At 35.2% G+C, this 22,107-nt stretch overlaps 1 protein-coding gene across 16 annotated transcripts in view; it reads right to left on the bottom strand.

Moving 5' to 3' along the window:
• The window catches only part of TRDN (triadin), a 231,780-nt gene that overhangs the window by 166,584 nt on the left and 43,089 nt on the right, over positions 1–22,107 (bottom strand). For 15 of the 16 annotated variants that reach the window (XM_083857350.1, XM_083857335.1, XM_083857345.1 and 12 more), the window contains exons 3-6: positions 21,435–21,482; positions 15,444–15,581; positions 13,378–13,404; positions 1,780–1,830 (exon numbers count right to left, since the gene is read on the bottom strand). In XM_083857350.1, coding sequence (XP_083713476.1) covers positions 1,780–1,830; positions 13,378–13,404; positions 15,444–15,581; positions 21,435–21,482 — 264 coding nt within the window. The remainder of the gene's footprint in view (positions 1–1,779; positions 1,831–13,377; positions 13,405–15,443; positions 15,582–21,434; positions 21,483–22,107) is intronic. The other variant, XM_083857338.1, reaches the window with a different exon arrangement.

The raw sequence follows: 22,107 nt of genomic DNA, 5'->3' as shown, positions 1-22,107 counted from the left end.
CAATAATTGAAATAGACATTATTGCTAGTAGTTTATCAAAATATTTAATTAAAAGCAAATTTTAGGGCAGCAGTTTGCCTGGTTCTCAATATTGTTTGAATCTTTTAATTTCAGTCACTTCCATCTGGGATTTTTATTCATTATAACCGTTCCTCATATTTCAGTTCAATCTTTCAAAAATGAGGTTTATAGATTGAACTCCCTTGTAAATTGTGGGACTTATACTCAGAGGATTTGACTATTCGAAAAAATATAATTAAATTACTTTTAAAACTCTAGTGTTCCCACATGTTGTGCAGAAGACAGAAATGTTTTTTTCCATTTCCTGCTATTAAAAATAATCATTTTACTTTGGATTTTTCCTATGAAAACAATAAAAGACTGTATTTGTACATATTTCTTGAAGGTAATTTAGAAGGTAACAGTAAAATTCCCTAAGGATTCATGGCTTTATCACACCGACAGAGGCCAGACAGAATGTTTTCTTGTAATTGTTCCTCCTATGTACCAATTGCATTCTTGGGATTAAATATGAACACAAAGTATTAAAAAAAAAATTGTTTTGTGCTTCAGCAACTGATTGTATAACTAGAGACGGCATTATCAGGCACATGAATAATAGGACTTAATTAATGACAACCGAAGATTTCTTTTTCCTGGCATCTTATAACTCCTTTGTAATAATTTCTGCAATGTTAAAATTGTTCTGTGTAAAGAAATGCACTTTTGTATAGATGAAATGGTACACAAGAGGATCTTTTGGTCAAGATTGCAACATCATTTGTGTTTTTAGATTGCTTTGCTTGAAAAGACTTTAACTGGGATCCTTGCTAATGGATCTGAGTTCATTATTGCCTGGATTGCCCACTGGTACCCTAAAAAATTCATTTTGATGAAACATGATTTATAAAATAGTTGGGAAACAGGTCCAGGCAGTCCAGATGACCCTGATCAGCACAGAATTAGAGGTGAAAAATACTGTAAAAACATTTTACAGAGATGTAAAATACTATAAAACAACACTATAGAAATGAAGATAATTGCATGAGGGAGGGGATATGTATACACAAAATATTTTTAATAAGCCTCCTTCTTGCTTCTTCGCACCACTATCAAGCTGAGCACCGGTGTGTTAGAGGGATGCTCATCAAGTTTTATGTGGCCCAGACTTTATGGAGGAACTCTCTTAGGCAAAAAATCCTTCAGATATCCCAGGAAACACCTTTGTTTACGTGATCTCTGAAAACCAGTCCAAACCAGTTCCTCTGTGGATTTTTGGAAAGTGCCAGTTATAGGAGATTAAACAGCCTGAAAAAGAGCAGGTTCTTAAAATGGAAGTTTTTCTTATCTCTGATACACACCTGGCTCACTCTTAACTATGACTTCCTAACTTGGATGGCACCCACTGGCCTATAAATTTGCTTTTTTCCTTGCCCAACACACTTCATGCCTTTTGCATCAGAGGAAGTTCATCAACACTCAACTTTCTTGCACCTTTGCTAGAAAACTGATTTCTGGAAAAGTTTGGGCAGGAGAATCTTATTATGAATGTGCATTTTCAATATAGCTACACAAGCATAAAATTACAATTTTTTTGGTAATGCTAAGGTATACATAATTTTTTGATCATTTGCAGTCTGTGCCAACTGATCTTTGAATGCTTCTATGATACAATAACAGTAGTTAACCGAGTTGACAAACAAAAATTATGTCATTAACAAAGACAGTGTATGTTACACAAACATATGTGGGCAAACAGACAAAAAAAAAAACAGTTACCCTTCGCTGGTGTTCGTTTTTCAGGTCTCTCTGTTTTCTGTTTTTGAATTTCTGAAAAAAAAAAAAAAAGCAATGCAGATTTATTAATATTAAAATAACTTTCACAAACAAAATATCAGATGTATTCTCATATTAAAAAAAAATTAAAAAGTGCTTATAATATCAGGGCTGCACCATGGCTTTATCACCTGCATAGTCAGAGATATACAATACAGTTCAATTTTAGATATATATACAGACATTATAGATGGATGAAAATCACATAATTAAGGGTCTTTAATAATTGTTCTTCTTAATTGAGCCATACAGCTACTTTAAAGGGCAGGAATACATTTTGCTGATCTGTAATAGCTATACAGTAACACATGTTGGTCATGATTCAGAAAAACATGCTCTACTAAACGCTTTTTGTATTTATCTTGTTTACCAAGATTAGTATTTTATGTTTTCCAGATTTTCCTTGGAAGGAAAAAATGTTCTCTTTACTACATTTTCTAAAACTTTTAAAGCTCACATGCTGAATTGGTATCTCCAACACACAATAAAAGGTATACTAAATGCTCTATACAAACTACAGAAATAAAAAGTCCCCAGGTTAGGAATTGCTGTCTCAGAGAATGACTCATTTTGATCATGTTGTACACCAAAACCTGAAAACTGTCTTCTTAGAGGTGGAAGGGGTACAGTATTTATCTGCTCTTTTTATGCCATTCTTTTTTAAACAAAAAATTTAGCTGTAAATTGATATTAAATTACTGCTATATACCTCCATATAAATATTTTTCTACTGTCCTTATTGTGTCAAAACCAGGATAATATAAAAAAAGGCGAAGTGTTGAATTTTTGAAAAAGCAAAACAGAATTAAATCTCTCTTTGCACACGGTTGTAGAAACTTAAAGGGCATTTATTATAGCTGTGCAATAAAGTTATTAAGACTATAGAGTGTCTGGTTTATCATATTGTGGACATATTTCCTGCACTAGGAAATCACTCTAAAATACTGTATGATATTTTTTTTCTACAAAAGAAAATGCAAACCTCACTAGACTCTGTGGGAGATGCCTTCTTGTATTTCAGTGTTACCTGTAGTCTGCAGGGTCTAAATAACAAGAACACTGACCCCAAAATTAATCCAACAGAGAAAAGGTTATGCATATTGCATCTCAAGTCTAAGAAGCCACTCTAATGCCTATTGAAGACAACTGAAATATTTCACTTACAACCTTAGTTATTTTCTCAGGATACACATTGCCAAAGAAATCTAGTAAGGAAACAGAATTTTCCCTCCCCAGATATTTACAGAAGTCCTTGAAAATAATGCAGAATGTTTTTATTGTATAGTATTTGGTGCCTGAAATAATTATTGAGTGTGGTTTGCAAAAACATAACTATTCTATGGCATCAAGCTATGCTGTCTTCAGATAGAGAAAATATTATTTCACTGAGATAAGGAATAAAAAGGGCAAAATACATCACTGTTAACCACTAATGTATGGAAACATAATTAAGCTAATTATGTGATGTCATTAGGCTAAAAGGAGTTTCTATTCGGTTTTCATCTTGCTCTTTCCAGCCTGGGTGTGCACTTCACTTATTGTCCTATAGACCTCAAAGGATAAAAATAGGAAGAAATATACTCTACTGATTTACTGTATTTCAGCTGAGCCTGGATTATTTTTCTTTCAAATATGTCAGGATATTTTATTTCTATTGACTGAGAGAATCCTGTTGCTGGATTTTCAGACTTTTCCCACTTGTTTTGCTTAAATGGCTTCATGGTCTAGTTTAGGTGCATAAGTGGTAGGAATGGCACAGGACAGGAACAGATGGAAGATTTTTCCCTAATTCTGGGCACATCTGAGCAGTTTTCCATGCCACTGTTCCAGACTGGCTTCAAACACTGACTCAGGGGACTTAAAGAAAGCTGAGTCACTTCCTCTGCACTGCAACATACGGTGGAGACGTATCTCCCCCAATTCAAGAGGTCACCCTGCACTCAGAGATGAATATGAATAAATCATATTCTCCAGGCAGAGTCACTTACACAGACACATATTCCTTGCTTGCTTTAAAATGCCTCAGCTCTGCTGCATTTCTACCATATATTATGTGGCTCACTACAGAAAAAAAAGGCCTATTTTTCTTGGGAAAAGAAGTATAATATAAGAATAAATCTTTGTTATTAAAAAAAAAAAAAAAGAAAGAAAAAGAAAAAAGTTTTAAAATTACTTTTGATTTAGGGAATTTACTGCTAGTTTGACTCCGAAATATGTATGGAGCAATGACTCTAGAATTGGGTTTTTAAATCAGACTCACACTGTATCAGCAGTGAAGCTTGCTCCAAATAAATATTCCAGTAAGGTACACAAAAAGACACTTTTCAGACAGACACACTGAGAATTTCATCTAATTTTCTGCTACATATAGGATACCATACATCACAAAGAAACATACACAAATTCCTAGAAGTGAAGTACATCTTAATACACAGGTGTGTGCATATATTTGCTTCAATATACTGCAAAGTGTCCTATCATTAAGGTCTCTTCACAAAGTTCCCACTACAGTCTGAACCATCATAAAAAATTGCAGCCTGGATCACATTAATTCTGAGATATTACATTCCAAATTTCCCCAGTACAAATAAATCCAGTCTCAATATAAGCTAAACTGGATCAATTTACAAAACAGAAAATAGCAACTATTTGCTAACTTTAAAGTATTTAAAATCAGGAAACACATTAGATTATATGAGATTTTTTGTTGTTGTTTTATGGGAGTTCTGATACTCTCTGCTTCATCTTTTATGACAAATAGCTTTAATTTTCTAGTAATAACATCATATCTTATTGCTGAGTTGACAAAGTGGTTGTAATATCATAGAAGACTTACATGGCCAGTTTAAAGCATGTAATTTATCTCTATCAATGTGACACATTGTTAATAAATCCTAAATATTACGAATTCATGTTTAGAAAAATGACAGAATCAAGAAGCAGCGAGGATAATCTTTGTCACCACAGCAACCATCTGGATTCTTTATGAGATGACAGGCCAGTTTATTAAATTATTGTAAAGGAGTATGTATTTTAAAAGTTGTATTTCATTGTTTGTTTTCTTAAATTATTAGACAGACATGAAAAATTATCTTTCCCCTTGTGTTGCTTGGGTTTTAAATGATAAGTATTTCCTTAAATGTGGGTACTGCTTGATGCTAATTTCTCTAGACCTCAGGTCTTGTGCAGACATACAGAACATGCAGAGTGATTATTTTAAATAACTCCAAGAAGGAAAGCTAGGAATCTTCTCGTTGACCATTTCAAGATGCTGAAAGGAGTCACACTCAACTAATTGCTGTCAGGCTGATTTATCCTGTTGACCCAAACCAGACCTTTAACAGTCAGATGAGGGTTAGTATTGCAGGCAGCTTTACTGGAAATCCCTGCTGAACAACAGAGCCTGGGCAGCAGCTTCCCCACCCCTCACCCAGCTAATTTTCATTAACAGCAGTTGATGGTGTTTAATAAGAGCACAGCACTGACTGTGCATTCCAGCTCCAGAAGATCAGGATGGGAGAAAATAATTTCAGTCCTTTGAATCTGTGTGAACTAATGGGTCAGCATCGTGCAGGTTTACATCCATGTGAAGAGCACAGCCCCTCATGCTAGGACATGAGATTCTCCTGGTTCCTTCCTTTGTCTGCCTTTGTGTTTCTGATTTTGATTTTTTGTTATGTCCTTTTTTATAACATAGAAAAATGGATAGCATTATCCTCAGCTATTTTAATTTTATTGTGTTATAATAGCATCCATGAGCCTTAGCCTACATGAATTACTTTAGGTATCACATAGAGCTATAACACAATATAAATGTCTCATCTCTGTAATACAGGAGTTCAAACATTGAGGGGTGCATTTCTTCTCTTACTGGGAAAGCACAGCCTTGCATCTTGCTTCATTAGAAGATAAAAGGGTGTGTAGCATTCTGGCACTGTTAAAACAGCATCTACACCTCACCCTCCATTGAGTTTCTATCTTACAGACAAAATACACTTTAAAAAAAAAATTCCAAAAACCATATTAAAAGTATCAATGATAGAAGAGACAAAGCGAGAAAAAAAAAAGGAGTCCTGATTTGAGACACAAGAATGCTTTACTGAAGATAACCCAAAAATCAGCAAAAGAACTGAGAATTTACCTCTGAACCTGACATTCAACATTACCCTCCATGCTTAAAGCCCTCCTGTTTCCACTTAAATACTGCAGTGAAGAAAGAATGCAATTTTAATATGTCTAGTGTTTTAAAGGTATAATTACCCAGATGGAATTTTCTATGAAATGAGAATAGATTTTCTTTCCTAACAAATTTTACCAGATGGTCATCTTTTTTGTAACCTCTTACAGGTAATACTGTGATATACACCTTCAGTGCTTTGGCTTTCTCTCTCTTACAAATATCTAAGGTTGAAAAGGAAAACAAGTCTAACTCAGAGTCTGGTGAGACAGAGGTTAATAATTTGCTTTTGAGAAGTTAAAATCCTTACAGCCATTGCCAGCAATTTAGTGGGGCTATATCCTTGCTAGTTTATCAAGACTAATTGGTAGCAGGCGGCTGATTATCCTGAAGAGTTGGTGGAAACATACTGAGGGCAAGGCCAGAGAGAATGGTGTTAAGAGCTTTAGAAGATGAGAGAGATGTAATTTCTAATGTGTTTTTGGATGCTGTCTGGGTGAAGAATTGCAGTCAACTCTCTTGCTGGTGGTATCCCCAGGAGAAATTTGCAATTGTGCAGCTGATGCCTATTTTTAATCTAGATAGTACCAGCTGGTGAGGGTGACAGTTATCCTTGCGGGGCTGGGAGGAGAAGAAAGGAAGCTGTGCATTAGAGCAACTTCTCTCTAACGACTAATACATCAAGTAGCTGTACTCTACAGGCAAAGAAAACCGCAAAGAAAACCGCAAAGCACCAAAAAAAAAAAAAAAAAAAAAAAAAAAAAAAAAAAAAAAAAAAAAAAAAAAAAAAAAACCAAAACAGCAGCAGAGAATATTTAATTGGGGAATTCAATTGGTGTATTGTGCTCATATCCAGGAACCAAAGACAGTGTAACACAAGGCCTTAAATCCCAGCATTGAGTGTTGGAAGGTCTGAGTGACACATATGACTTATTCAGGTGACTTCCCCACCAGCTTGCTGGGAGCACAGTCTCATCCCCAGTGTTTTCTTATATCTCACCCTGTTCTGGGGATTCATAGCAACTTCAGGCTGGGCTACATAATAACTTTTCTTGAAGTCATGTGTCATAACAGTTTTCTTGAAAATGCAACAGGGGAAAAATTGCTCTTATCAATGAAAACGCTTAACAGTTTGTGTGTTCATGCACGACATGAGGAACCAGAGCAAAGTGCCTGTTAAATATGGTTTCAGATTTTTTTATCCAGCTCTTTGGAAATAACAACTACAAGTTAGAGTGAGAAGGAAGGGAAGGGAAGGGAAGGGAAGGCAAGGGAAGGGAAGGGAAGGGAAGGGAAGGATCAGTTTAACAAGGCAAATGGAACTTGACATGTTACATAACCTTTCCTTTCAAATAATAATTATATAATAATAATAATAAGTTTCTGTGGGTCATGAGCATGGGCTCCATTTGCTCCATCTTCTCCTTGGCACAGCAGTAGCTGTGAAGGGACCTGAGTTCACTCAGAAACATGCAAGACTCCCAGTTTTAATGCTGTAGCTTTAACTGAGTTTTAGAAAAGTTGTTAATTTTCCAGGTCAGGCACAGCAGGCTCCAGCCAGTGGGGATCTGTTTAATGCCCTCTCCTCTCAGAGTAAGAACCTTCCCAGAGCTCCATTACTGGGGAGCAAATCAAGATTTCCACAGAGTTGCATGGATATCTTAAGGTTTCCCCTGATTTAAGAGGATAACTTAAACAGCTGCAAAACTCTCTTCTACACTTCTGTCCAGGGTCTCCACTAGCCTTGTGGTACAAAGTTCTCTCTTTCTCTTTTAAAATATAGTTGGTAAGTTTGGATTGAATATTTTCAGCTCAAGTTGAAAGCAAATCACTATCCTGCAAAAGGCAAAAGAGCTATAATTGAACATCCCTGTATCCTATATTGCTTTTTTTCATCTGTGTAATATGGAAAATATTTTATTTTCTTTATAAAATGCTATTTTATGGTGAATATGCTACTGATGTATTGATCAATGTAAGTAAAACTAGATGAAATTGTTAAAAGAACATTAATAACAGAAATGGATGCCACAAAAATGAAAAATGCAAAAAATACATATCTGGAGAAGCAGCTTAACATCTGAGAATTGAACCAATCAATGATTTCCATCTTTTAATACAGAGTGCACTTTACACAAAGATATGCAAAATGCTTTATAGTAAAGTGTAGCCTAGGGAGACAGCAAAAGCCTTTTAGTGAGATCTTTAATAGCAACTCATACGCAGAGAAGTGAACATTACCATACAGCAACATAAAAGAAACTGAATTCAGGAGGCATTATCAGTACAAATAGGTATATACTTTGGGGATGAATGAAAGAGTGTAATTATTTTTTAAGACACATATATGCCAACTAAACTGCTAACACAGTTTTCACATTGCATTTATGGTATTCTGAATTTATTGTCTCTAGTTCATTTCCAAACTGTCTGTAGCCTTGGGTTCACAAGAAGTTGTAGGTGGACTACAGCCATGCAAATACTGTGTCCCTTCACTGGAGAAAATGCTTGGAGTATGGAGAGCTCCTTGGGAAATTATAACCATATTTTTAACAGTTCTGATATACTTCCTAAGGCATTTGCACTGGTCACTCTAGGGCAGTAATAAGAACAACTGTCCCATCCACTGAGTCAGCTGGAACTTTCAGTCTAATCATACATTTTTAGGTCCTTTAATAGCTGAAAACAGTCTGACACACATGATAAATTGTAGGAACATGATAAATTGTAGGACTAATAACTTAATTATTTGTCAGTATGTTTTCCCTACCCTGCCTGGATACTGAAAACAGTTCTTTTTAGACCCGTACAGGCTATCATATCAAAACTGCTTTCAAATCCAAATTAGAAAACACCCTGCTCCCCTAAGCAGGTTGTTTCTTCCTCTCCCCTCTTCCAGACAAAGAAGGATACGTTGTTGTGTATGTTTACTTCATCACTACACCAAAAGGTGATGCATAAAATTTTCTGGTCTGAGAACCTTCCCTTTTGGGAAAGGTTTGTTTGTTAGCACATATCAATAACCAGGTCTGAAGAAGCCAATAGATTGTGCTGGATAAATTCTGACTGGCCTAACCTTGAGGCGGAGAAGGGGTTAATAGGAGTGGTGTCTGGCATCAGGTCTGGGGGAACTGCACCTTGGCCAGAGCTGTCAAGGGTGATTCAGTGTGACTGACCATTCCCTTACAAGATGAGATGTCTTTTAAGAACATGATGTGTCTTCAGCATATTAATAACCAGCTTAATACTCTGGCAATGATACTCTCATTTGAACTGAAGACAGATGGATAAGGTGCTATGCCAAAAAGTTTATTTGTCTTTTACAAAATTTCATGCGACCTTTAACAGAAATTTCTAGTCTGTGTTAGCTTTTTGTTGTCATTTATGATTTTTTTTAATTACATTTTCCTAAGAAAAAATTCAAACCCCCAATTTTCTGCCTCATATATAGGCTAACTCACAGAAAATTAGAAATCCATCTCTACCAGAAGGAAATGTTTCTTTTACTTGTCTGTAAAAATAATCTTATGCCAATAAAACTTTTCGGTAATGCAGAGATGGATAACTGTCACAATAGTGCTTTATTTCTTTCTCTGCTTTTAATTAAATAGTATTTATTGAAATTAAAATTATTTTCAGTTTAATAAAGACCTTTTTTAGCATGGTTGTCAACGTTGAAGTGTTTGCACTTCTTTACTCTTTCCAGATCTTTATTTCCATTCTGTGCTTTCTCAGCTCTTTTCCAAACTCTCAACTGAGGCCAGTACTGTCCACAAAAAACCAAACCAAACCAAAACAACAAAAACAAACAAACAAAAAACAAACAAACAAAAAACCAACCAACCAAACAAAACAACACCCCATCTTCTTTTTATAGCAATAATTTCTAGTAAAAACATACAGGCATATTGTCAAATAATAGAATATATCTCTAAAGGTGAAACTAACCCTGAAAAATGAAAAATATTATCAGTCATAACTATTATAGAAAAAAATGAAACTAAAAGAAAATTAAGCCCAAAAGAAAGAATTAAACTTCTCTGTCTTTTATGAAAATGCCCTATAGTTTTTATATGTTGAGAATATGCATTGTTAAAGACTGCAAAGTCCCATCCAGAATAATCTTTCACTATGTCCACTGGAGAATACTGCTTTGCCAGACAATATTAAATGTTCATTCTTTTCCAATTATTGAAGATAAATATTAGTGATAAGACTTGGACTGGCAAAAATAATTGCAATAAAAAAAAGGTGCTTGAGAGATATTTTCATATCTTATAAAGGATTCTGAAACTGATAATAATCCCACTGCCTGTGGAAGCCCTTTGTCATTACTTGTACTTCTATTATCTTTGCTTTTAATTTACATCCCTAGGAAAGTGATCTTTGCTTTCTTTGGGATCATAATTATGATAAGACTTTTCTTCTTTCATGGCCAGACAATGTCCTTCCCACTCCCCTTGAATTTTTTCCAATATGCAATTGTATTGTGATACCAGCAATCTTATTTTTTCAGTTACTATATTCCATTATAAAGTAATGTGCAAACATTTTAACATTCATAAAAGCTGCTAGTCAGCAAAGCAAAAGAGTGAAGGTTTGTCTACTCACTAAAAATAGACATGGAGATTTTTCAAAAATTCACATTCTATTCATGAATACCACAATAACTGTGAGTTAGATTCAATACAGATACTTAAATCAGGCACAGCAACCATAGTGCACACTTGCAGAGTGAAGTTTGAGAGAGGTTTCCCATAAAAATGTGAAAAATGCCAATCTGTTCATATTCTGGAGACAGCAGTAGTGTACTGCACAATCTCACTGGGTTTTTTTCTCTTGTTTAGAATGTTCAAATGCCAGTGTCACCTAAAGAAGGATCCTTCATAAAGCTATAGATAAAATTCCTTCTCAGAGTGGAAGGAATTTTGATGCAGAAAGGGTCCTTTACATGTAATCAGAGAAAACTCTAAAATCAAAAAAATTGTTCTAATTTCATGTATCAAACCAACATTTTGACACCCAAAAATCTCCAGATCTATTTGCACAGATGGTCCTTTTTTGGGTTCAGCCCTAACAGCAGCAACATGAAAAAGATCAGCAATGCAGTGTCTTGTTTTGTTTTAGAAAGCTTTTCTTCTGGAAGTCTTATTTATGGAACATGTAAATGACAGCACAAATTAGTTAAGAAAAGCTACTTGGAGAGATTTGCACCTTGTGCTCAGGGGAACAGATTGTGATGTTTGTGGGAGTGCTGCCTGCAGGAGCTCACCTGAGCCCTGAGCTCACCTGCCAGGGATTTGCCTTCTGTGCTCATGAGCTGTAGCACTGGGAGAGAATTTCACTGTGCCTAAGCAGAAAAACACTAGGCTACACCACAGAGCTCACAGAAAGCTTCTGTTTAGCCTTAGATCCTGGCAAGTTAGCTCTTTGATGTTTATACAGTTTTAAGAGAAGTCTGCAGAGACTCTGAGGGACTGGGAGGTGCCTGTCACTGAGGAGACACACACAGTGCTCTGCTGTGGCATTGCCAAGGGACTCGTGGCTTCAGGCCACATGTGTTGTATTTCTGTAGCCCAGTAAAAGAGGTGACAAAATCAAGTATAAACAAGGCCAGATCCTGTCTGCCAGGATGAAATGGAGACCTCCAGTCACCTGGAGATGGTAAGTTATTTGAGGATGTTGCTATGTGAAAACTTATGGCATTACTTGTGACAGAAATGGGTGCTATCCTCAGCAAGCCCAGTCTGAGAAAGAATTTTGCAGGGAGACAAGGATGAAAATGTCTATACTCTAAAAGACAGAGGGAATGTCTTGAGCACACATCCTGAAAGTGAGTGGAAAAACCCACTCAAAATTTGTTTTACTGTTCAGGCAGAGCCTCTTAGGATTCATGTCCAGAGCTAAGCTGTGAGCTTTGAATAGTGAGGAAAACATTCCCAGCTGGCACTTAGATAGTCAGCTCCTTGGATGGAGCATGTTTAGGTCCGAATAATCATATAACTTACTTCCCATTGCTTACAATTTAAGCAGCCTTCAGCTTGTTTAGATGACTTCTCTGAATTCTGTTTCTACAGCTTTGTGTCCCAATGCAATGGGTAAGGCCTATGTCACTGATTTCCAGAGAAGGGATTGCAATGCTCAGCATGCTGCTGTCCATAGTGTTTTTGTGGATTATATCCTAGCCATGAAGAAGCAGCACTTACAGCCTGGCTCCTACACTGGCCCTTGGTGAGAAGACACATTGCACCCATCTACATCCTTGCCAATAATGTGCTACAGCTTCAGACACTGTGCATCTTCTATAAAATTAAAAATGCAGCTGTCTCTGTGGGAAAAGAGACAGGGTGATGCTGAAGGTTTTACGGTTCTTACAGATGAAGTAAAATCTCTTTTTTTAGGAATTTTTTCCTACAATGTGTGTAAATTTTCCTAACATGAGGGGTCATCAATAGAAAGATAACTGGTCCTGGTCCTCAAGACTATTAATTCCTTGGATTGCAGATTGAGACTGACATTAAAGAGAAGCCTGATCCAGTTCCAATTTACTTCAGAGAAAACTGGATTGTAATCTCAGAAGCAACTAGGGTGATAGATTCTTCAATATGAGCATTTACCTCTTGAGAATTTGATGGATACCAAATTCAGTTCACATAGGGCTGGTTACACATCCTGCTATTCTCAAACTTTGCTCAATATGGAGAAAAAACACATCCTAGTTTTAAAAAGCTTTACATTCTATCATCAGTAATTCCAGCCTTCTAATACATTTGCATTTTGATTTAATAGAAGTTGAATATAAGTTTAATGTTTCAGCAAAACAATTTCAATATCCATAAAGATTATAATATAAATCCTACTTACTTCACTTGTCTGTTTTAAAAATTCAATACTAACTAAGTAATTTTTTCAGAAGATTAGGACAAAGTTCTTTCTTTAGGGGCCCGTGTTGGCTTCAGGTAAAATGCTTGACAGTACCTCATCATTATTTCTCACTAAATATACTTCCCGTATTATTATTCCTGAACTTTATTTCTATCCAGACATAGACATAACTCCTTGGCATTAACAGGAGTCCCACAAGCATGACAAAGATATAAATAATATTTCTGCAATTCTATTTTTATATGACAATTTTTCAGATTTTCACAGTAATAATGAAATAGTAAGGAATTCTCACAGACCAATAATCGGCTCAGTAAATATTATTATTTGTGTTTTGCAATTAATGAGTTTTTTAGAGCACAACTGAACAGGTTAGTAACCTACCATGTAACTATTGACAGAATTTATATCACAGATATAGAGTTCTTAAAAATTATTACAAAAAATATCTTCCCTCTATTGTTAAGCAGCTGACCAACCTTTTTTCAGGGAAGGTTCCACTTCACCTAAACCAAGAGAAAAAAACAGATATCAGAGAAAAGATTTTAAAAAACCCAACAAAATCAAAATCACAAAAAAAAAAAAAAATTGGAAAACAAAACAAAACAAAAAAACCTCAAACAAACAAAAAAAAGACAAACCAACAAAAAACCCAAACAAACCAAAAACCCCACATAAAACAAAGAAACACAAAAAAATATAAATTCATGTTGGCTCATTTTATTTCAAAAAATAATTTCTCTTTTTTATATACTAAATGACAAACATCTATTCTGAGATTTTGGATTTTTAATAAAAAACCTATCTTGCCATAGAATTTTGGACAGACAAATTCATAGTGCAGTAGTAATTAGTAGTTAAGGAAATATACAAATCTCCATTTGTGCTTCTGAATATTAATTTGTGACTACAATTAAAAGTTTGCTTTACTTTATGCATGTTTCCACATTTTAAGGGTAGGATTACTGTTCTTTTTTTAATTCTGAATAAAATATATATAGAATTTAGAAAGACTGTTAATCTAGCAATCTTTCCAGTGAAACCCAAGCCAATAAGGAATCCATTTCAATGTAACTATAAGCACTTGATCGCTGCAGTATGTTATTGCACCTCCATGTAGGACATGGAATTTGATGGAGTGATCCTGAGTGACTGGCTAGTGTGCAGCCTCAGCTGCACTGACTACAGCACAGTGTGGGCAGGGTGGTCAAAACACTTAATTTTTATGGTGTAATGCAGTAAGATGCCTTACTGCCTATTCACACTCCTAGTTGATTATGAAATTTCATTGGGTAAAGCACTGCCAGAGCTAAGGTTTCCAGATATAGTGAACATCTGATCTCAAATTTTTGTCTGTCAGTTATTTTATGGCTTTTCCTACTGCCATTAACACTTAGACACTCAAGAGTTTGAAAGTTTGCACGTGCTTTGGGAGCTATGAAATGCTAAAAATGCACACTGATCAAATTTTACCAAGCTGTCTATTTTTCATCTTTTCTGTTTGTCAGCTTTAGGAGATACTGGCTTTCAGCTAGTTATAAATCATATCTCAGAATAGGATACCCAATTCACAGACTCACATGTAGCAGCCTATCTATTAGCATTCCTATATGGTGCTAATATCAAAAGCTCATGCACGTATTTAAAAGGTAAACACTTGGTAATATCTCAGGTTTCTGAGCAAATGGGTAGAAGTCAGTTTCAGTACGTGTCGCTTTTTAATTATATTCTGGTGTAGCCAAATGGAATATAAAATAAACGACCGTGAAATGAAGATGTCACTCCCACACTTATCGCTTGTCAGAATGACCAATATGATGTGACACGATGATCCACTACTGACTGTGAGCACTCTCTGGTCACACTGGGGAACTAGGTTTTATTTTTTTGTTTTAGTTTGGTTTTTTGGGGTTTTTTTATTAACAGAAGGAGAACATTTCCAAAATCAAAATATTAGTAATTTACTTTCATTTATCTGATTATATCAGATGAAGAATGGTGCCATGATTGCAGAACTATAACTTCTAGTAAACTGAATTATTTGCAATATGCCATCCAAAATTCCGTAAGTTCAGTTGAAATGTGATGCTTTTTTTTCATTTCAGTATATTTCCCCGTCAACAATATGTCAAATTAAAAAAAGTTCTAAATTTCTTGATGTATCTTGTATATTTTCCAGGGTTCTTTCGATTCTTGCTGATTAAAAGAAAATAGTTATTTCCATTCTCTGAAGCAATATCCTGATGCATATTTTGGTTGTGGCTTTGAAGTCGTATATAAATTAATGCTCTTTTATTCAAAAATGTACTAATGGAAATATTTAGTTCTGACTGCTTTTCTGTAATAGTACATTAAACATGAGATGAGAGCTAACAAAGAGACCAATTTACTGATTGAAATAGCCAGTGGATGCTTTATTAGCAACAATGTTCACTTTTCCTTTTTCTTGACCTTCTTGTCTGTGAGGTTAAAAGCTGAGTAAGCCATTTTAATGCGTGTAAAGCAGCAGTTAGAGCAGTTACGGAAGTCTTTGCATTACAAATACCTTCATCACTGTCATCATCGTCACTCCATACGATGTCAGACAGTAAAGAAAAAAAGCCATATATCCAGTCAGAAGACTCTTCCAGTGTCTCATGAATGATTCTCAGTGGTTCTGTGCTGAGCTTGTGAACAGATCTTCCTGAGTGCAGAGTTTAAAACAAAAGCAATTTGAAAAAAGAACCCAAACCAAACAATTCCTTCAGTAATAAAAGTTAATCTTCATTTTATACAGGACTAATTATACTACCTCTTTTAGCAGAAACAAGGATTGTGAGTGTTAATTTTTATTATTCAAGCACTTGAGGACAGCTCTCCTTCCTGTGGAAGACTGGTATAAACTGTATCTTCCTGCACTTGCTGTTCACAGAGTGATTAAGGACCCAGTGTATCATTTGGTCTCATGTACTCCAAGTTCTGGCTCTCCTTCTGAGGCTTGGCTGGGCAAAATATAAGTATGGAATTCATTCTAATATTCTTCATTTTAGATGATCTCTTCATTTCAGCCCAGTTTTTAATCTGACTCAGATCCCCTGCCTCTTGATGCCTGTCTAGGATTCAGTCCCACTCATGTCATATCTCCCTGCTGACCTCCTTCCTCACACAAGTTTTGGCTGAAGAAATTGCTGAGCCAGGTCACATCACTGTCATGGACCACACATACAGGATGGGAAGAAGAGAGCTGGGCATATTCAGGCCAAAATTAACCTGAGTTCAGAATAAACAATGATGCAAATCCAGATAGTGGCACAGAGACAGCTCCTTTCAAACACATACTCCTGTGATTCTGGTTCTTCTCTCACAACTTTTCTAGAATTTCTTTCACATACGCTTGTGCACATGTGCATACTTTACTTGTTCTGGTCTAACTGTCCCTGTAGGCAAGTAAATTGGGAAACAAGGGAGCTGGGCAGCTTCGTGTCCTTCACCTTCCTGGAACCTCTGATGGAAGTGAGACTTCTGCTCCCCACTGTACCCACGCCCAGGCAGTGCAGCCATCAGTGGGTAATACTGGTATTCCCTGAAAGGCTTTTCCAATTGGGACTTCACCAGACTTCTCTGTACCTGACACACTACTTCTGTGGGACTTTTCCAGCCTCTGAAAGACTTTTGCTTCTGACCATTTTGTGCAGCAATTTTCTATTTTCTTGAACTTTGTACCAAACATTGCTTAGGAAGAGGGACAAATCTCATTCAGTCTATGTTACTGCCCACTGTACTTGAAACTGAACTTTTGGCTGAGTCTTGTTTCTAGGAGTTGATAGAAATATGTACACTGAATTTAACAGAATCAAGATGGGAACCATGCCTCTCTTCCACGTTTTCTTTCTGTAGGTAAGTATTTTAGTAGGAAGCTAAAGACAAGTCTCTTCAGAACTACTTCTGATTGCAGTGTTCTGACTCACAAGCCAAATCTAAGCATTAATCAGAAGCAGTGTCACAGTGTCACTTACAGGCTAAAAATCATGCAAGGTGCAGGCTTAAAGGAACTTTTTCAGTGACAGCAGTATGAACAGTTATTTTCTAAAAGTGTCGTAATGAAACTTAGATGTAGCTTTACTTGAAATATAAATGCACCGCTAAATAGTTCATTTTATTTCTAATTAATTATTCTGAAACACAAGAGACCAGGCTGATTTTCTATTGGTTTGCATCTGCTTGCTATAATGCAGATCAAAGGAATATTGTAGTTAATATTTTGTGAATATTGTATTTTATAGGTATTGTATTTTATAGGTATATGTTGCTGAACAATCAGACACATCAAGTAAATTAAAGGTGTGAAATGATCTAATGACAAAATAGCAAATAAATTAATTTAGTATACTACTGTGCACACCATTTTATTCAGAAAGATTGAGTAGTAAACCAGCAAATATTTACTTTGTTTAGCATGACAGTTATTCGTTTGCCTTTTCTTCATGCATTGAGATGTAGAGATTTAATTTTTTCAAGTGATTTGCCACAAATTGCTTTCTCAAGCAGTAACCAGGAGAATGAATACCTATACTTAGGCTCTTAAAAAGTAAATTTGTGACCTGACCCGAATGCCATTTGGACTTTATTCTAATCTAGAGGTGCTAAGGAGTCAAAATGGACTAATAGAATGGACATGGCCAGAGGTGTCTTAGCATAATCAAGATTTTGATTCACAAGCAGGAATGGTTTAACTTTGGACAGCTGCCTTGATTTTCCCTGTGGGTATCCACCCTCCTTTTACCCACTGGTTGCTTACGGAGGGCTCAGTTGCTTTTACAGCCACGGGTTTTTACAGCCTCAGGGACTACAGCTGTAAACTTAGCAAGAACTGGTATCAATTTATTTTAATATACTGGTCTATCAACTAGAAGTTCAATAAGTGCCTCTGCTTCACAGGTAGCAGAGCTGTCCCCCCTGGGCAGGCACGGGAAATGTTCAGAGAAGTGCAAGATCAAGAGCAGAGGAAATTATTCCAACCACCCCAAGGCAAGCCATCTTTGCTGATGAATCAGTCTACAACATCATATCCTGGTCTTTAATTCATAGCATTTTCATACCACACTAGGAAAAGGGATTAGAAATTATAAGTGTCCAGAGGCAAAACTGTGTGTCCAGTCATGCCTATGCTAACAGGCACAGTTGCTGCAAATCCTGTTTAACATCCAAAGTTTAGAAAGATCAATTTGGAGCTGCATAGAGGACACTTTATTTGTATTTCCAAAATAAATTTTTTCATTCAAACAGATACTGTGAGCACACTTGAGGTCTGGTGCAAGTGGCCCAAACCTGGAAAATTATGTCCTCATCTACAGATCTTCTGTTTAACTTGTGTTGTATTCCCAACATTTTTAAGAGTAGTGCTAATAGTAATGATGTGTTCTAGAATTCTTAAGAACACCACACCAAGTAATGCTGAAGTGAAAATTACAACTGATTAAATCCATGCTTTTAGTTCTCCCAACAACTTTGGCAATACCAGGTGCTATGAGGTCCCCAGTAGAATGAAATACACTAATGACAAAGAAAATGAAACAATTCTGGTGTTAACAAGTACAAAGAAAGATTCAATTTACCTCACACACATGCAAAGAAAGAAAACCATTTCCAGAAGATTTGCATATCTTGCTTCAAGAGTGAAGCTGAAAGAATGCAGATTTTCATAACAAACTTTGAGCTTGATATTTTTGAATTTAGAGATTTCCAGCAATTGAAAAGAATGATGAGATTTTTTAAAATCATCTTGTAGTCAAGATATTCAACTGGATCAGCAGTCTTTTATACAAGTTCTCATTTCTCAGCAAATCTCAGAAGACTAATTATTTTAAAAGTAAGCACACAATATATTTCTTTTGCTAACACATGGTGTGTAATATAGAACTTGTAACTAATCTGTGGCTATAATTAATATTATTATAGATGAATATAATTGATCTAAAATGTAATTAGTATGTTATATATCATAAAATACATTGCTGTGGAAGCAGAGGGAGCAGGATTTTGAATTTAAACTGTAAAGAGCCTTTATCAATACAAAATATTTCTCAGACAGATACAGACTTGTGAATTTTTACCTTTTGTTTAAGTTTTAAATAGTCTTTTACTACTTGATACAATATAAGAGATCTTTTTTTGATCAGTTAAAGTTCCTCTTTTCTTGTGCTGGCATGTTCACTGCTATGAGAATAGTAACAGTTTTGTTGTTTTGTTTCCAGAGGAAACATCAGAATTCCATAACCTTTTAGAAAATGCTGAAATATGGAAGAGTTAAAGCTGAAAGAGGAAGAATTCCAATCAAATGGAAGGAATTTGTATACTACCTTTCAAAGAAATGTTATTATAGAACAACTCAATTGAATTTGATTGGAGAATGTTTGTTAGCTGTTGGAGATATCCGAAAGATTGTTTGGATTTCTGTACTAAAAATATGCAAATATCTTTAAAATAATTACTTAAGAAATAGTTTGAGATATGTTAGGGTTGGTATTAAATAGGTATTAGGTATTAAATTAGGTAGGTATTAAATACTTCTAAAAATCCCTATTTAATTTGAAGCAGCACATTCTGAACAATTAATTTCTTCACTTCTGAAGTCTCCCTGGCTCACAATCTTAATTCCAAATGATTTTAAAATCAAAATTTTAACTTTAATGGTAATTAATAACACACATAACACAGATCCTTGAAACCAGGCAGTGACAAAGTTCTCAAGTCCTGCAATTGACTTTAGGTTTGTTCTTGGTAACAAGAAGACAGAAGGTAATTTTCATAAAGTGACAAAGAATTTTTGAACAGAAACCCCCTTTTTTAAATCAGGACTGATAATGGGTACTTTAAAACTGATTTTTGGATGCAAGAATTGAGTAATCACATGGTATGGTTTGCTGTAGAGCAAATTTGGTTATGCTTAATAGTCTGTGTCATTCATTCCTGTAAAGTGCACAACAAAAAGTGACTAACTGATTATCTGTGCAAATCATTTCAGTCATTATTCAAGTCTTAGTAACTCTGACAGAAATGTAGTTTCCTATCAATCTTTTTTGCTTGTCAAATGGTTAAATGTATCCTCAGAGTTGAACCTATGTTAAGGTGGCCTCTTTTTTTTAATGAATCGCAGCAAATTAGTTAGCAATTGTTGGATTTTCATCAATTGTGTATTTTGACTACAGTGAATTGAATGCAATTAAGTTGCAAATGATGGCAATTATCTAGTGATCTATGAGATATAAACTACTTCATTGACATTGACAAGGTACAGCTGATTAGGACAGAGAATTTCTGTTGTGTTAGATAAAATACAAAAGCCTAACACGAGCTTGAGGAAATGAAACATATCTTATTTTTAGTAAAATATTCTAAATAAATAAAATATTTAGGAAAATACTATACATATAGAGACCTATGTTTTCATTTGAAAATATATTTGTAAGTTTATTTCTACTCTGTGATCTTTTGAAAAGTAACATCTAAGATACTGAATTCAATATACACATATTAACATTCCAGTTCATCAACGTAACCATCCTTAGGTTTCTTTTTCATAGTCTCACATTTTTATTAGGCATATTGCTCTGAGCCATAAATAACATATAATTTTTTTGTTTTATTTAACACAAAATAAACAAAATGTAATACAAAATAAAACAAAAAAAAATATTTTAAAATATATTATTATGTTTTATTTAACATAAAAGTTCTTGTAGTCATTGAATTATATGTATAAAAATACGAATTGAATTTTTAATTATATTCCATATAATTACTGTCAAAGAAAGTGCAGAGTCAGCTTTCTCAGTAATTTCCATCTTATAAGAACCAATATTGTAAATATTAGGACTACACCCTGTAGCTGTCTTTTCCTAATATCAACTTTAGATAATTATATTGAGGTCAAGTTCATGGAGGAAACCTCACCTGAAAGTGAACAAAGAGGCAGTTAGAACTAGAATTTACTTGCCAAAATTCAGAAAGAAGTTTACAAACTCTTACAAAGTAATCGAGTAATTTAAGGTCCGTTTGATACAGCCTTGAATGTCAATAGGAGTGTATGTTTAGGATGAGTTTTAAGTGTAGTTTATATGACTCAGTATCAGCTGGAAGGTTTTGATTTGATAGTTCAGATCTTCATTAGGTGGTGTTTTCTGAAACCCATTTTATCTAAAATAATTCGAAGCTTTTTTTTTTTTTTCATTCTATGGGTTCAGCTCTCTGACTAAGAACACAGGTCTTCAGATTAAAAAGCTGTTAAATAATTGCACAACAACATTTTTAAAGGACATTTAAAGTGTAAAATTAGAACCTCAACTTGCCACCATTTCCTGGGACTGGGGGCATCTCTTAGCTGTCAGATCTATTCCAAGTATGATATGAAAATGAGGAACAGGCTGTTGCAAGCCCCAGGCAGGCAGAGCTGGGGTTAGCTGAGAAGCAGTGCTGCCGTGTCCTGGCCTCTGCTCATGGCCATGCTTTGTTACCACCCACACACATACTCAGAACACTGCAGGCAGAAGGACTTTACCAGGTGGGAAACAGGGATCATCGCAATGTTGTGAATAGGTGGCTATACCTGATGGCAACAGGATGAATCCCAGAAAGGCCAATAAAAAAATTAAGAAACATCATTAGCAATAATGAATGTTCTCAGCTGTCTCTTGGCTAAAGGAAGCACTGAAGGAATGAAGTGAGGAGTTGTTTAATCTCTGAGGGGCTGCTGTTATGTGGCAGAAATTTGAGTTCATTTAAAAGAGAAACAATATGCTGTGAGATAATACAGTGTGAATCATAGCAAGGTAAAAACGTGATCAAACAAAGCACAGTATTTTCACAAGTTGCAAACAAATTCTATTCCTGAAAAGAATATATTACATGTAGGTGATTCTAGTTGAGTTACTTCAATTTCTTCAAAAACAAGTAACCAAAGAATTGCATCACTGCAATTGTTACTGAAATGAATTACTGGTTTGATTTGTTTGTTTAAAATTAGAAATTTCACAGATGCCATTATGCACTGTAAATTTGCTTTTTGTTTTGTGTCCCATGAATTTGCTTTCTGTTATGTGCCCCATATTTACACATGAATTCCCCTCTTAGATCCTTCCCTACACATTGAAATGGTTTCTGGAGTTTCATATTTTCAACTACTGAACTCCACAAAGTTTGATCTCACAAAATTTATCATCTTTTATGCACTG

The sequence above is a fragment of the Zosterops lateralis genome (assembly GCF_965231275.1).
Source record: "Zosterops lateralis genome assembly, chromosome: 3".
Classification (NCBI taxonomy): Eukaryota; Metazoa; Chordata; class Aves; order Passeriformes; family Zosteropidae; genus Zosterops; species Zosterops lateralis.
The sequence above is the reverse complement of the archived record's forward strand: the minus strand, read 5'-3'. Positions and strand labels throughout refer to the sequence as shown.